Raw genomic sequence first — 18,615 nt, 5'->3', positions numbered from 1 at the left:
TTTCGCTCTCTTTCTTGTGTAAGTGAGAAAGGTGCCGTCATTGGGTCTATTAGTTTCTCTGTCTACGGGCTGAAAGCTTGTATTGTCTATGAATATTTCTTATCTGTGCTTGTATGCTATTTGTGGACAAGGATTGGACGCGATATCCGTCACTCATCACTGTATTCCCCTCCATTTCGTAAGCCAATTTATGTTTTGATTTCAAGTGTTTTATTATTTTATTTCGTTAGGAATTTATTTAATTTCAACTTATTCACACAATAAAAATGACTTGGGGATTCGTAACGTGTGGCCCAAATGAGGCACTTGTAGTTTCTGGTGAGTAGTAAACTAATGATAATGCACCGATAGAGATAAGTGTACTTCAATTATTTTTTGTTTTCATTTCGTTTAATTTCCCATGAAACTTTAACGAATATAAGTTTATATAAAGTAAAATAAAATTATTCAAGTTTTCGAGTTGGCTATGCGATTTTTGTTACAAGTTTTTCTCTAATCCTAATTGGACTTATTAACTCCTTCCATAGTTCATGTTTCTTTTATTTGAGTGGTGTTATGTGAATCATATCTGCGTAGCGAATTATATATAGTCTGCTTCTCAAATAAAAAGATGTACACATTCCTCATCTCATACATTCATACCTATTTAAGTATGTATTTCAATGTTTTGTATATTAGAGAATTAAGGGATTATTGTTAAGATATCATAATGTTTTTTAATTTCTTCGTTGTAATAATAAAAATTTAAACTTACTAGAAGTTATTTTCCTCTCTATAGCTCATGTTCATTACATATTCATTGCAAACAATATTATGTGGTTTAAGTTTCATTGTTATACATGAATTGTCTTGCCTGTGTAGGTACACGTTTTTAAGTACAGCCCAAATAAACCTTCCTAGTAGGAAACACTAGATAATTAATTTTTATTGTTATAATTTAAAAATACCTTTTGAATAAAAATGTTTTATTGAGAAGAAATTCATAACTCAAATCATATAACTGTAAACCAAATAATTTAAGAATATATGTATTATGTACCTTCTGGAGATAATTATTTAATAAAGAATATAAAAATAAAATGGATATAATTTTATTCTCTTTATTTGTATGTAATGAATAAACTTAAACTTTGGTTGTTACAGTACCTTCATTATGCTTCATGTTTACCATGTAACATAGCCTTTTTATGTTAGATCTCAATTTGGACAAAGAAAAGGCAAGCAGCTAGTTTCTAGTATAATTTAAATGAGACTTTTCATCTCTTGTGGTTTAAATACCTACACACAATTAAAACATTTGAAGATGTGGTACATTATCTGTCTTTTTCTTAACAACTTACCTTATTTTATTTGTAACAATTGAAGTTAGATCTCCTTAAAATATATTTCATTTCTATTAAGTCCAAAACAAGTTGAAACTGAATTTCTTATGGTTTAGACTTTAGAGTAAAGAAGACTGAGATTAACATAATTTTCCCTCTTTATCACTGACCTTAATTTGATGCTCAAAGCCATGCGAAGTTATTTTGAAATATATTTGCGAATTTTGTAGTATTTAGATTTATAATTATGGAATTATTTCTAAGTTTTGAAAAAGAAGCAATGTGAAAATGTATAATTTATGTTAGTGTCAGAACACAATGCCCTTATGTCCACACAAATCTTTTTAACAAATCTAGTTGAAATATTGTATAGTCAATATAATAAAACCATATTACTGAAACCTGGATACCAGACAAGCAAAATCTCAAGATTGCATGAAAATATTCTTACTATAAATCTGATAATAATTGTACCAAATGTATTTTTTCTATTGTCCTTCTCTCTTGTCGCAAAAAAGCGATGGTATGATTTTATGTCAGGAGATAATTGAAGACTAGACAAATGACGAATACATAGGCTTGTTTTTACTGAGATTTAATATATTATCATTCCTGTGGAAATTGCCTTTGCCACGCTGATGAAGCCTGAAAAGTTACTTTATCTATTAATGATTTATTTATTTAAGATTTTAAACAACAATCTGAACTGGTATTAATAAAAGAAAAATTTTTTTGCACATAACACTTATATGTAATTTTTTCACAGACAATAAATAAATAAATAAATAAATATTATAGGACATTATTACACAAATCGACCTAGTCCCACAGTAAGCTCAATTAAGGCTTGTGTTGTGGGTACTAGGCGACGATAAATGTGTGATAAACAATAAATTCAAATATTATTTCACCATTGGAAAGATTCACCAAAAAACTTAGGCAATTTTTTATCTCAAGTGCTCCTGGCGAAGCTGGGGCAAGCACCTAGTCTTGATTATAAAATGAAAATATTAAAATTCAATAACCTTTTGTGAATTAGTTTTTTTTTTTTATATATTAATATGTCTGATTTCAGTCTGTATATATCCAATTTATTATATTATAATATCATTGCGATCTGTTTATTTGGATATTCCATAAGTGTCCATTATGTAACATGTAAACTTAAATAAAAAAGCATAAACAAGAAATGATCCTTAAATACGTAAAATTGTTGTGATCTTGCAGGATGTTGTTACTCGAAGCCGCTCCTCGTGCCTGGGGGTCGCGCGTTCGTGTGGCCGGCTATACAGCGCGTACAGAGAATATCTCTGAACACAATGACCTTGCAAGTTGAGTCGCCCACTGTGTACACAAGCCAGGGCGTGCCCATATCGGTGACGGGCATCGCACAGGTAATTAGTACAATGCGTTAGTCATTGTGGCCATTGTACTGACCTCAATAGTGGTGTCAATTATCCTAGTAAATGGATATTGCTTGGAATGGAACAATTGTTTTAGCTGAATGAATTAATTTTATTTGTATGTTGATGATGTGTTATTAGGAGTGTTTAAGTCAACATTCCTTTTTTTATACTAGTATTCATAAAGTCCAGAATGTAATCTTTCAAAAAACACTTATAAAGATGAACTAAACATCTCTTAATTTAATTTCATCTTAGCTATTTTCTAAGAAGAATGTGACTTGATTAGCATTGAAACATGATTGGTTCAATTCCCTGTGGAGACTAAGACACAAGAGGATGACCCACTTTGTCATAAAAATTGACCGGCTAACAATTTTTTAATGAGTGTTATGTTTCATGTTCTAATACTCTCAGTAGACACAACAAACATATTTACATTTTACCAGCTATAGCCTAGTTATTTGTAGGTTTTAGTCATACAATGAGTTAATTTTACAGGTAAAAATACAAGGTCAAAATGCAGAGATGCTTTTGTCAGCTTGTGAACAGTTCCTTGGAAAATCAGAACAGGAAATTCAGCATATAGCCCTAGTGACCCTCGAAGGTCACCAGCGAGCTATAATGGGATCCATGACGGTTGAGGAAATATATAAAGACAGAAAAATATTTTCGAAAAAGGTAATTTCTTTTTTTATTATCTACTATTGTAACAAAAGTCCACCACCTTTAAGTCTTGTCTCTAATGAGATATATATTACTCAATTTTGCGAGATTTTTGATTTAATTTATTTTTGATTTTGCCTGATAGCACATACTATAAAGTATAAATACAAATATCTCTTAACAATAACACACATGTTTTATAGGTATTTGAGGTGGCATCCAGTGACCTCATTAATATGGGAATAACAGTTGTATCCTACACACTCAAAGATATCCGAGATGAAGAGGTAAGACATTGAGTAAATTTACTACATACTGTAGATAAATGCTTAATTTAATTTATCATTACCTAATTCATATTTGCCATTAAATAAGGTTTGTAGATATATAAACATCATTTTTTATAAGTCCATATCTTTAAATATTTTTGAGAAATCATTTGGGCCCTGCACTTAACAACACTTTTAATAATGACAATTATATTCAGCATAAGCCAATAGTTTATATGAACATTTATTTGTACTTTAGTGCAATATTTTTCTTTTACCATGGCATGGCATGACAGGAAGCTAAGGTATGTTTTATTTTAGTAACTTAGAAATATGCTCTTAGAATTAGGTTTCGTATTAGTCTGCTGGTTAAGCTACAACTTAAGCTGAAAGAGCGCATGGGATTTTTTTATTTATAATTAAAACTGCCACTTGTTAAGATAATAAGCTATTATTCGGTTAATGCCAACTGGGTTTTTACGTAAGACTTATAGCTATAAGAGCATACAATAACTAATCATATTTCGGGTTTCTAGCGAGGGCATGTAAATAAATGCAATACTGGAATGCATATTTTAGCACACAAATATCCTGCAATATCAATGTTCACACTATCACTTTTGTCTTAGTCCATAAATCCACTATGAACTCATATAATATGTATTTGATTTTATTGTGTCAACTCAAATCTATAGTAATATTATAAAGCTGAAGAATTTGTTTCTTTGTTTGTTTCAACGCTCTAATCTCAAGAACTACTAGTCCGATTTGAAATATTCTTTCGGTGTTGGATAGCCCATTTATTGAGGAAGGCTATAGGCTATATAATATGATCACGCTAAGACGAACAGAAGCGGAGAAAAGCGGGTGCAACCGCGGAGCGCAGCTATTCCATAATAAAAGTTAGGAGTATCGCTAATCATCGCTAAATTAAATCAGCAGTTATAACTGTACCTACTTGACTCTTAATTATATCTTTCTCACTATCGTAAATATTTACCTTACATATGATAATGTGAGACAAATAAAAAAGTCAAACATAAATAGTTTATACTATAGTATAATTACTAAAATAAGCAAAAAAATTGAGCAGCACAAATATAGTATAAAAATTATAAAGTATTTTAAAGAAATACAATGAATGTATTGTTTACGAGTATTGATGATTCATGAATCACGAATAAGACAACATGAAATGAATTTTAATAACATGAACATGTTAAGAAATATTTTTTCTTCTATATAATTATTAAAATTATCTTATTAATTAATGCTCAACTTGGCAGGGGTATCTAAAAGCGTTAGGTATGGCTCGAACCGCGGAGGTGAAACGCGACGCTCGTATCGGCGAAGCGGAGGCTCAAGCTGAAGCCAGGATTAAAGAAGCAATGGCCGAGGAACAGAGGATGGCAGCCAGGTTCCTTAATGATACCGAAATATCGAAGGCACAGAGAGATTTCGAACTCAAAAAAGCAGCTTATGATGTCGAAGTTCAGACTACTAAGGTATTGTATTCAAATTTTGGTGTATTTTGTATGTATTTGAAGTGAAACTCTTAGAGTTACATTATTTGAATTTTATCTGATTGCCAAATATTTGTACGTCTTCTCATCAATTAACATTGCAGGTTTGAGAGAGTTCTTAAATCATTGTTCTATTGTTAAAAACATTTTTAAAATATTCTTTAAATGTAAATGCTGCCCTTTGTCTCGTAATATGTTAAAATATATAAATTAATTATATTAACCATCCAACCTGTATTAAATAGCATTAAAGAACATCATATTTACTATTTATTAATTAATTTATTTATTTTTATTTATGCTATTATTATGAAAACAGGCGGAAGCTGAAATGGCGTACGAGTTGCAAGCGGCGAAAACGAAACAGCGCATCAAGGAGGAGCAAATGCAGATTGCAGTTGTGGAGCGATCCCAAGAGATCAACGTACAGAAGTGGGAAGTGCAGCGGCGGGAGAAGGAGCTAGAGGCCACTATACGCAGGTAAAACGTGCAAATAATAAGCCAGACGTTTAAGAACTAAGAAGAGCGTGTGTGCTGAGCACACGTGTCAGATGTAAGTTGGCAAGAGTGAAAGATACCAAAATCGTGACGGTATACATAAATTAATAAATAAATAATAAATAAAATTCATCAATTTCAGGCCACATAGCCCATATAGTATTAGTAAAATCTTATTCTAGTGTTAGTATTACAATTACTTATTACCTACATACATTTATTTCTACAGCTTAATTTACAGACCCAATGATATATTTTTTTTAATCTCAACGCGCCTAAAAAAGTTAGAAAAAAAATTGTGAATGGAAGTGTAATTTTGAAAATTAAGGAATGCAATTTCTTATTACATATTGAACTGATTTAACAAAAATTTTGTTTGTAGATAAAATATAATAAACAAAAACTACAAGCAGCAACACCACACGTTGAAAGCACCATCAGTTTTATCTAAGTGTTCGTTTAAAATTCTCTTCGTCTGACATATTTATCGCTATAATCTAGTACAGTTATACAAATTCAATTAATAATTATTTTATTTCTATCGCAGGCCTGCAGAAGCAGAGAAGTTCAGGCTAGAAAAACTCGCCGAAGCGCACAGACTGAAGACTGTTCTTGAAGCTGAAGCCGAGGCTGAGGCAGTTAAAGTCCGTGGAGAGGTATGGAGACTGCATTTATTTTGTCAACTTACTGTGAACCGCGGTTTTACCCGCACCTTTTGTTGGCAGTAGTTCTAAAGAAGAGCGCAATCAAACAAACAAACAAACACTTCAGCTTTATAACATTAGAATAGAGAGGCATTTGTCTCAGTGTACTTCACTACATAGTATAAAACTAAGTCCCCTTCTCTACCCTATATCCGCATATCCCTGTGTGCTTAAATCTTTAGAACTACGCAATGGATTTAAATACTTTTTTTTAACTGATAGATTGATTTCCGAGGAAGGTATTTTGTTTAGGTTTAGACAAAGCGTGCGAGTGGCTAGTATATAATATCTATAGAATTACTAGTCCCTGTTATCCAATACTTCGTTCACTCGTGCTTAAAATTCCCACAGGAATGCAATTACATCGCAGTAAAAATCACTCTCTAGTCTTCTTCTTCTTTTTTTGTGGCCCCACCCGACTTTCTAGTCTCCTATCCATACTAATATTATAAATGCGAATGTAACTCTGTCTGTCTGTCTGTTACTCAATCACGCCTTAACTACTGAACCAATTTGCATGAAATTTGGTATAGAGATATTTTGATACCCGAGAAAGGACATAGGATAGGTTTTATCCCGGAAATCACACGGGAACGGGAACTTTGTGGGTTTTTCTTTGACTGATCAGGTGATGCTGCGGGTGGAAAGCTAGTCTTTTATAAAATCGCACGATTGTGACGAGAAACATGAACAAAAAAAAATTATAATATTAGTAATGATTATTAACGATGATCAAATATAAAACCTGAAAAAGTTACTGCTGCATAATGCATATTAGTATATACTAAACTACGGCATAGTGCATTTTTATTAAATATTTATGTTGATACAGTCCATTAAAGTAACAGATTATAATAATATTTCATACTTGCTATATGCGGATACGGTCAGGCCTATGTTATGACATTGTTCTTCAGTGTATCAAATCGAAAATTGTAAATAAATAAGGTTGAAAATATAGGATTTAATTTAAAAATAATAATAATGCACAACATAAAGGTAATTCGATTTGTTGTGTCAGAAGTGAAACTTCTTTGACTAGATTCAAACATACTAAATTGTCGCCTTATTCCATGACGTGAAGGAAATTTTACTCTGAATGCGCTTATAGAAGTTTCACTTCAAAAATACTTTTTTTTTTTATTTATGTTTTATTTATCCAAATTTTATTTTTATAAAAGGTGTTCGTTTAATAAATTGTTTTAATGAAAACAGGCTGAAGCATACGCGATCAAGGCGAAGGCGGTGGCCGACGCGGAACAAATGGCGAAGAAGGCAGACGCGTGGAAGGAATACGGTTCCGCTGCTATGGTTGATATGATGCTTGAGACCTTACCCAGAGTAAGTTCATTTGAATATTATTAAGCTATTGCATAGCTTCTATCGCGGGCCTTGAGCGCGGGGACCGAATCGAGAAATTCCGTAACGAAAAAACCTCACGCTCCCCACTCCGAGGGGTGGAGGTGTGGCTTGAAGGCATAGCATGCAATAGCTTTACCGCGGCAGTCCCCGAGTGACACACGTCTTTTTTTTATTTTTGATAAACGATTGATGTGTAAAACAAAAGCTATGATGTACATTTTAAATGTACTACAATGTGCACACATCTCATGAATCGAGGGATTCAAGGAATAATCGTCAGTCACTAGGATAGGCAATGCATCCGACATCCGATAATAGATTTATGAAATATACTTTCTTAGGCTCCACCGATATCGGGCGATGGAGCGGGGATTTAGTCCATTGTCCGGTGGGATGAGGCGGCGTGAGACGTGTTCCGCTCACGCCACTCCATGAGGGTAGAGCTGGCAGGCTCTTAGCTTGTTTGGGCCCGGCGACGGGCTGCCGCTGATGGGGTCACGGATGAATTCTACACATACCCGTGGCCCTGTCGCTGATGCGGCTTGACGGAACACAGTGGGGTTTTTGGTCGGTAGGAATCCGACATAACCCACGGCCTCTTCCCCGGAGGCTGTGGGTATCTATGCAAGATTTCCCCACTAAAAAAAAAAAAAAAAAAAAAAGGCTCCACCGATATTCGAAAATACTAAACTCTTCAATTTACAAAATTCAATGGTAAATACAAATTGTTTTCAAAGTGTTAAATATAATGAAGCATGATTCACGCTACTTAATGCTGGAGCCAGAAAACATAATATGAACAGTATCCGTCGACATTTCAATGCCGTGCACGTGTGCAGGGTATGGCCCGGTCGCGACAAAATGTAGCGTAAATCATGCTTCTGCAAATTTTTCCGTTTAACTCATTGAGATAGACATAATACGGAGACGACACCGCCTACATCACTTAAGTTCCGCTCAACATACGCCATATGGCGTAACTGCACGCTCATTTTTGTTTGTTTTAAAGTGAAACGCATCAAATATGCCTTCGTGTGTGTTACGATATTGCACAAATAATACGGAAAAGTGCAAAGTACCTAACTGGATTATAATTTTTAAAACTTAGTTAGAGCAAAAAAATGGCGCACAGATTTTGTTCGTGGTGTCTCCTCCATACGAAGTAATATTATATCAATGGTTTAACTTTTGATTTTTCATGTTTAAAACGCATTCTATACAAGCAAATGTTCTATTCAAAATATTGATCGCAGCTCATATTATAATATACGATTTTATTAGGTATTGTAATTTTATTTATCTATAATGAGGTGCGGTACTCATATTCAAATGAAGCAATTTATTTAACTTGTAGGTACGTTATCATTGTCGGTACAACGTTTGTGGCTGTATAATGATACAAGATTTAGAATATTTGCACTTCTACGTAATGCTTTGTTGCCTTTCGAAATCATAATATTATGCTAATTATTACATGGCATGAGGCTAGTAACCTTCACGTAAAATGTCAATTTTTAATATTATATTATTTTAAATGTTCGCTCGAGACTTTGCTAGTATAGAAGTTATTCCTCGTCAATGTATTCATCCTCTATTTCGTCTTTCTGATTTCTGTTGAAAAAATAAGTTCTACATATAGCCTCATTCATCGGATCATCATTCATATAAAGCTGACAATTATTTCAAAAATTGTGTGCTAGATCTTATATATATATGTGGAAATGAACCAAAGGTTAAATTATTGTGATTTTTGATTTGTAGTCTTATTATAAATGGATCCTGAACACGATTACAGTGGCCTAGCGCCGACATGAACGTTGTGTTCCTAAAAACTGTTGTACCTACTATTGTACTCTATTTTATATTAAAGAATAATAATCTTGTCTGACAAGGACTTATTCCGATCATGGGTTTTTCAGTAGCTAGGATTAGTCAAATGGTGGAATTGAAGCGTTATTTCATTTGGTAATTGAGTCGATTATTTGATTTCTGAAACAACTAGAAATTCAACGAAAACAAACTATTATCTAGTCCGACCATGAAACAAACATACACATTGTTATGATAACCGCTCCGGTCGCTTACGCTTAGTTCCATAATGTGCGAGCTAAATTGCAAATTAAAGCTAAGAATATACGGCTGTAGTAAGTTTTGTTTTGTTCATTATTTTGCATTACACGTGACATACTTTTGATTAAATTTAGTCAGGAAATGGTTTTGTTATCAGAGAGATTGTAGTGGAAAATGAGACTGTAAAAAGAAAATTAATTAACCATGGCTATTTTGAAAGATTTCACACGTCTTTTTAATTTAATAAGTAATTAATGTCACAAAGAAAGGCACGTGTTTTTATTTTCAAAAAAAAAACAAGATTGCATGCTTAGTGAATGCTACAAATCGATTATTATAAAATAGTGGCGTTTAATACGTCACATGTTTGCAATTTACACAGCTTAGATAAATTTAGATTTTCGTATTGTTTTTGTGATGTTTATGTTGTATAACTTGTATTGTTGAAATATTGTGACGAATTTATTTCTTTCTTGCTACTATTGAATCCATAATCCTATATTTAGACTATAGACTATTTATTTTTGACCTACTTCATCTGTTAAATAATATCGAAGGAGTTCAAAGTTATTCCGTTGTAGGTTAATTGGGACCAATACAAATAGCCAGTATCGGAAAATAGAATGTCTATAATCTTATTTTAAAGTGGAACTGGGTCACTAGTTTCAGCATTCGTTATGCATAACATCATTTGCCACTCACGATGGTTAGCGAGTTTTGTATTTATAACTGGGTTTCGTGAATGTCAGAGGTTATATCGGAAAATATTTGCCCTCTGTTATGATTTTGTCAATAATCAATACATAAATGCCAGACACATTTGGTGGGCGTTTACCGTATAATTTTCGTCTTAAATTAGTTTTAGCTAAACTATGTATTTAAGTGAAACTTATGTTATTTATTACCATAAATAAGCTCAACTTGTTTGGATCATAATCCTATCAGCTAAGACGTGTCATTAAGCCTGCCCCATTAAGCTATTGTACATTTATTTATTTATTCATACACTTGAAGCAAGTCAACATGAAACAATTTACAATCAAATCATAGGTACATAAAAAACCAAAACCAAAACTTCTACTAAGCACTATCTTCCCATTCCCTCCATCAGGTGGCAGCAGAAGTAGCGGCGCCATTATCGCAAGCGCGCAAAGTGACCATGGTGTCCTGTGGCGGCGGTGAAGTGGGCGCTGCGAAGCTCACCGGCGAAGTGCTGAGCATCGTGCAGTGTATACCCGAGCTTGTGAAGGGGGTTACGGGTGTGGATATATCCAAGATCAAGGTGAGTGTGCACCGGCCTTAACAGACGCGAAATAGATACCTACAGTAAGAACGATAAGGGCGAGTGCTCACAGTTATGACTGTGTCATGTGGCGGCGGTGAAGTGGGCGCCGCGAAGCTGACCGGCGAAGTGCTGAGCATCGTGCAGTGTATACCCGAGCTTTGGGCGTGGATATATCCAGATCAAGGTGAGTGTACACTAGCCTAAGCAGAACACGTCATAACTACCTACAGTAAGAAAGATAAGGGCGAGTGCTCACAGTTATGACTGTGTCATGTGGCGGCGGTGAAGTGGGCGCCGCGAAGCTGACCGGCGAGGTGCTGAGCGTCGTGCAGTGTATACCCGAGCTTTGGGCGTGGATATATCCAGATCAAGGTGAGTGTACACTAGCCTAAGCAGAACACGTCATAACTACCTACAGTAAGAAAGATAAGGGTGAGTGCTCACAGTTATGACTGTGTCATGTGGCAGTGGTGAAGTGGGCGCCGCGAAGCTGACCGGCGAGGTGCTGAGCGTCGTGCAGTGTATACCCGAGCTTGTGCAGGAAGTTATGGGCGTGGATATATTCAGATCAAGGTGAGTGTACACTAGCCTTAACAGAACGCGAATTAACTACCTACATTAAAAACGATAAGGGCAAGTGCTCACAGTGATGATGACGGCGGCGAATTGATTTCCTTATCTAGGACATAAGTATAAGGTAAAGGTGCCAACACATCATAAGAGACATTATCTTTGTACCTACTAAATATTATGGTTTGTATTGCACCATTTGCTATTTTGAAACTAACCGGTGTAAGCTAATATGTAATACTAAAATTTATAGCATCTCTTAAAACAATGTGTCCACTGCAAAAATAAATTTTAATATAGAAAATATAACGATCCATTTATCTCACTCAAAGAAGTTAAAACTATATTTCTATGTCCTAAAAAATAGCAAAATATAGTTTAGTAATGGGACTATATTAATACAAGTGACCTTTTAACATTTCGTTTTATAGAAACAAGTCATTGTTATTCTTGATAACAATGTAATTACTAATTACAGTACTTATCTTGCGTTTATTAACTAACAGGTTTTCCACGACAATCTGCATTAGTTAATAGGTAATTATTTATGGTGTAGCATACCATCGATAACGAATAATACCTAGGATAGTTTCTAATAGCCTTTTTCGTACTAAATTTACCTTTGAATATGAATTCTTATTCGTTCTACTTACATTTAATATTTTGCAATATTGAAAATGAGATATAATAAAACACTATCTCGAGCAAGGGTTATCATTAAATTTAAACTTTTGATCTCGGGTAATTTTGATGCTCTTACCCTATTTACAGCAATTGTTTTCAAGATGAAATCGTATACTTCTTTATTAATAACTAGCATTCCGCCCGCGGCTTCGCCCGCGTTTAAAAAAACCCGCATAGTTCCCGTTCCTGTGGGATTTCCGGGATATACATATATGTTTATCCAAGTTACCCTCTATATATGTATACTAAATTTCAATGTAATCTTCAGTAGTATTTGCGTGAAAGAGTGAGTAGGTACATCCATCCTCACAAACTTTCGCATTTATTATAAGTATTACATTTCCCAACGTGTAGAATCAACAAAGCTAAAAACAGTGTAATATTTATGGCTATTAAAATATTATATAATATTAAATAATACATCATTTATTTTGATAAGGGTTAATACCAAGGTACAAATAAAGAGCTTTTTGTAGCGGTGGTATTTTAATTTCTTTTTTTCAATAAAAAAACGCTTATTGTGACATGACTGTAATAGTTAGAGATATGCTGCCGCTGATTTTTTGTAGACAATGGTGTGTTCTAAAAAAATGTAGTATATCATTTTGTTCTATCATCAACAGTTTTCGCAGCGCACGCGATGTAAGGTAGTTTTTTGATATTTTTTTCACACCTTGGATTACGTTATCGTAATTTTAGTAAGGATGCCTATTTTTTTTGAAAATGAAATATAGCCTATGTCACTCAGAAATGATGTAGCTTTCCAACAGTGAAAGAATTTTTCAAATCTGCCAAGTAGTTTCGGAGCCTATTCAATTCATACAAACAAACAAACAAAAAATCAAACCTTTCCTCTTTATAATATTTGTATAGACTAGCTTCCGCCCGCGACTCCGTCCGCGCGGAAATATTAAGAAAAATTAATATTTATTTTTCTTCTTCGTATTTTTCCGGGATAAAAAGTATCCTATTTTATGCCCAGGATAATAAGGTATAATTATACCAAGTTTCATCGAAATCGAACCGTTACTTTTTACGTGATGCCTTCACATACAGACAGACAGACAGACAAAAAATTTTTTAATCACATATTTGGGTTTGGTATCGATCCAGTAACACCCCCTGCTATTTATTTTTTCAATATTTTCAATGTACAGAATTGACCCTTCTACAGATTTATTATATGTATAGATTTTCCTTAAATGTAATCTTGGCATGGTGTCTGTTATTTATTATATGAGAGCTAGGTATAATATATAGCTAATTGAATAGGTAATTGTTTCATATTCATACAAGGAAAAGTGTCATAGATCTAGCTTGTGTATAAATGATTCCTCAACATATACATTATACATAATATAATTTACATTTCCCTTTTGTATTATTATCTAAAACGTTTTACTGCGGTTTTTTTTTCTTAACCGGTTACTCAGCTTTTGAAGCATTTTCTCAGTATCTGATTTTTGCATAGCAAAATATAAAATATTACTTCTTCATAATATTAAAGCCTTACAGGATTTAATTAGTATGAAACTTTTATATCAATTCGCAATACTATCACAAATTGGTTTCTCTTTCAATACCAGCAAGCAACAGTAAAATATAAGACATTTTATTATATTGATTGAGCTCTAGAGGAATCTCTAGATGTTATCATTTGAAAATAAATTCTCATAGACATGATCTAATGAGTTCTATTCAAATGCAAACATAAGTACCCAGCTACTTAAGTTCGATAACATGGTTAGCAATTTATTTTCTTGCAAATATTTTTTATGGACATAGAAATGAATTTGTTTCTTTACTTTTGCATTAATATCATCTGAACTAATTTATTATATTCCTATTTAAATATTACAATTAATAGGTTTATAGTTGAACTGTTTTATTTAAAAATAATTATGTTACATATTATTTAATATCAATCAATGTTATTACTTATTGCATATGCTCCTGAATCATTTTAAAGGACAATGAATGTTGCTGTAATTTTATGTTTTAAACATTCGCTTTACAACTTTTTGGATGCTAAACATAAATTCTCCATTTATCAGTGGAAAACATTGTGTTGTTACTAATTTTATTTTGTATGTCTATCACCTGATCACTCCTAACACTACCGACGTTTACGTTGCACACTAACCAGCATAATGCAGTATGCTGTCTAATCAGTAAGCTGTTTTTGAAGTGAAACTTCTTTACACGCGTGGAGATTAAAATCGGTTGAGATCATGGAATCTTGGCAAAGAAGTTTCACTTCTGACACGTATGCTCGGCACACATGCTCTTTGTTTTAACTAACCGCTAAAGACAACAAAGACTGTCTACTGTTTAGTTAAGGACTCTCTTAATTTCTTTCTTCCCTGTTCTGAATGTATTTTTATGATTTTCTTATATTTTAATTGCAAACTCCAACTAAAATCTGCATAAACCAGTTCTTAAAATGTACGTAAACGTCGGTTATTGTATGCTAATCGCTAATATACACATATTATCACTAACACACTAACTCGGTTGGCGGTTAGGCTATATCGGAACCGACGCCGGTGCCGACGCCCACGGCGCGCGGCGACGCGAGGAAGGTCCGATAACTCGCGATTGGTCACAATTAGATAATGCTCGTCGAGGTAAATATGGATCAGTGCATGGATATAGCTACATATGTAACTATCCACTTAATACGATGATAGAGGGTTTTGTATCGACTGGATGTTGTTTGATTTGTTCGCACGAAACTACGCGTATCGCGATTGAACATACATTGTTATACAGTGCCGATGTAAGGGCCACTGACACCCCGGTCGAAAATATTGTGGCGCCCACTTGAGGGAAGCAATATCAAGTGTTAGGTTAACCAACTTCAGATCTTGGCGCCCCCCAGAATTTGTCGCCCTGGGCCATTGCCCCCTCCCCCCCCTCCCTAACGCCGGCACTGTTGTTATGTACATGTTAGTACAATACTGAACAAAGATGTATGTTACAAGGCAATATGTGGAGGAACGCTTAACACTAACGAAAACTGCAAGTAAATAAAAAATATCGTAGTTTGTAATCAAATGCAAATATAAATTTTTTGATAGTCACATAAGATAAACATATTAAATAATAATCAATTATACTTATCTACGATTTACATTGTGTGCTGACAAGATATTTATAATTTGATATTTGCCGTACAGATTTAGAGATATTATGTGGATAGTTATGTATGTAATTTAGAGATAAAACGTGTTAAAGTGTATTATTGTGTTTTTATGTAGCAGATAATGTATGGTGTTGTATGCTTTGTAAAAATAGTAAATAGTAAAAATCATATTATAAAATGGTTGTTTAATAAAAACCGGCCAAGTGCGAGTCGGAGAACTAAGTATCTTTATTATTTAATAGGTAGTTGCTTTCATTTTTAGATTCCGCAATAACTTTTTGATTATTCGGATATATAATTATTTAAATTTTGAAATAATGGTGATCATATCGTTTATAAAATTTTCAAATTGTTTTGCATTACTTTATCGTTATTAATTAGGCAATTGTATGACTGTTGACATGTACCTTGCATGCGTTTTCTTTCCGCTTCTGATTGATTTTTGCATAGGTAGATACATGGTAATATAAATAAATTATATTCTATTAGGTACTTTTGTACCTACTACCTAGTTGTTAGTTTAGACGTAATCACAAAACAATCTATATTCTCATCGTTTTAGCGTATTATTTTCTCTAGTCTATCTGTAATATATAAGGATTTGATGACCCGATTTTAAATTAAATTTTCATACTAAAAACATTATGTTGTTCGCAGGGTATCAGCGCCGCATAAGCAGTCTGTAAGTAGAAGTAAAGAGTGTGTACTAGCTTCGAGTGGAATAAACGTACCGAAATAATTATATATTCTATACTTCCAACGATTTAAGTGCTACTTCCTACATACTATGTACAAATAAATTTAATTAAAGCTAGATCAGGTTATTGCGTCGATGTTTTGATTATTATTATATCATTGTAATTTGTAAGTATTCTGCAATATTGAAGCCAGTATTTATTAGTGCAGGTACGGCTATTAAGGATGCGTTGACAGCTCGGTGGGCGTAGAACGAATGATTTGTTGAAGCGTTAAATTAATTACGACCAATCGCCTAAATGTTCTCAATGTAGTTTACTGAAATGACTGTTATACTAATGAAGAAAAAAGTAATAAAAAACTTATATTTTTTTATTTAGCTAACTGTCGTTAGGGTATTAAGACAATTTGGTGTTCATAAGGCAGTTTAGATACTCTTACGGTAACTGTGCATTGGTAGACATTTTTCTTTTTACGTTTTGTAATGAGATGTATACTATAATAATTATATTTTACTATGAATGAAGTAGGATAAAGCGCTAGTTTAGGCTATGGAGTAGGTAATTGGGGGAGGACACGGATTGCGAAATCTCATACTATATTTCGATTAGGTAAAAAAGCTTTTATATTATTAAGGCAGAGTCGGCGTAGCAAAATTATAATTATTAAATACCTATGATAATAACAGAATACCAGGATGTGATTCAGCAATTCAATCGAATCGTAATTTTTTATGTATTATTACGTGCGAGCTTTGATAGAAACGAAATAGCGGAAGATACGACACGTCCATAGAGTAATCAAATGCAAAATGTCAATGCACAACATGAACGCACACTGACACGGCTATGATTCAATTAACGCTGCCGAATCACTGTGGAACCACGGAGTGAAACACAGTTATTTTTCTTTTTAAATTATATTTTACTTACCTGTAAAATAATTAAACAACTATAATTCCTAATAGTTTGGTGGTTCCTACTCAAAATAATATGTCAGTGTATAAATAATTTAATTTTCCTATTATTTTTAAAGGTGAGACTTTCCGGATACCGAATAGCTAGTATTCGGCGGGATAGGCATCCGGCCAGGGTTTTTGTATAATCCATTTAAAATCACAAAAATGTCTGAGGAATAATTTTAAGAACTGCAATGAAATTGTAACTGAATGCCATTTGTTGATAGAGCCTGAGTTAAGCTTTATACGAGGTATCGCCTTCTATATTCCGATGTTTTGATTTTATCAAAGCGTGCGAGTGAACTAGCGCTTTTAATTCCATTGGTAAAGTTTTGCTAAAATAACATTTTAATGTAATAATTTTAATATATAATACCTATTAAATTTAAATATTTATGATAAACTTGACGTTTTTTCATTATTATCGGAATCACACTTTCATTTGTAATTATCATAGTTTGTAGGATAGATACATTCTACTTAATTCTCAGTAATTCACTAAGAAAGAGTAATTTTTTATATTTTTATACGAAATTACTCTTATTAAAACTACACCTAAATATACAAATTATTATACTCAAGAAGGGTACGTTTTATTTTCTCCATTTGGTTGTTTATGAAATTATTTGGAATCTCCAACTTTATTCATTCTCGATCTGTACAATGTACATGTAACGAGCATTAATACAAAACATTTTTTCGTTATTTAAAATGCCTATACATAGAAAATTGTATCGTTTGTTACATTGACTATTGTTCTGTATATGGTGATAGAAACATTAAATACCTTTGCTTAGGACTACATGTGAATGTACCTACTATAGTAACTCGAATTTCAACTTAGCCTAAACCAAATCAAATGTTTTGTATAAATACGATTTCTTTCATGGATCCGGTGCCATATTATAAAGTAGTTAATAGTTATAATTATTATTTATTCCTTGTTATTTTTCTTTTATAGTTTTAAGCATCATTTTAATATTGTACCTACTAATTTATTCAAGTAGCGCCTATACTTTGTTTGGAAACAAACAATTTATCGAGGTGCTTATGTTCGTAACTTATGAATATTTTTGCACAAATTGTTTACGATTACCACCGAATGTATGTATTAATCGAACTAACCAAATTTGTTATGTGAGTTATTATTTTCCACTTTGTACAAATATAGTTTGTAAAATCCAACCGTACATGGTGGTCGGTGTCGTTGAGTGGAGAGTGGACAGGCCGACAATGGCGGAGATGTTACTGAGAGGGATGTGAGGTGGAACATAATAATTAACTTTGCGTGTGAACAACGGTTTTGCTAAATAATTTTCCATAGATGTACGGCGTTAAGTACTAAGAAATTGTTGCACTGAGAGTGGCACAATTCTTATCTGTGTGTTTCACATTTTTATTCATGTGTATTGACGTGGTTTCTATTCGTATTATATTCAGCAAAAATTGCTATCCACTTG

General features: G+C 33.2%; 1 protein-coding gene across 1 annotated transcript; it reads left to right on the top strand.

Moving 5' to 3' along the window:
• The first annotated feature begins 137 nt into the window (after positions 1-137).
• LOC123705017 (flotillin-1) lies at positions 138-18,607 on the top strand. Its single transcript, XM_045653571.1, has 10 exons — positions 138-318; positions 2,550-2,716; positions 3,227-3,406; positions 3,595-3,678; positions 4,947-5,165; positions 5,503-5,663; positions 6,229-6,337; positions 7,601-7,726; positions 10,929-11,099; positions 16,159-18,607. Exons 1-10 carry the CDS (start codon positions 267-269, stop codon positions 16,174-16,176), a joined length of 1,287 nt encoding a protein of 428 aa, XP_045509527.1. The 5' UTR covers positions 138-266; the 3' UTR covers positions 16,177-18,607.
• Positions 18,608-18,615: the final 8 nt, after the last annotated feature.

The sequence above is a fragment of the Colias croceus genome, chromosome Z (assembly GCF_905220415.1).
Source record: "Colias croceus chromosome Z, ilColCroc2.1".
Lineage (NCBI taxonomy): Eukaryota > Metazoa > Arthropoda > Insecta > Lepidoptera > Pieridae > Colias > Colias croceus.
Note: the sequence above shows the minus strand (reverse complement) of the source record. Positions and strands in the feature narration are given on the sequence as shown.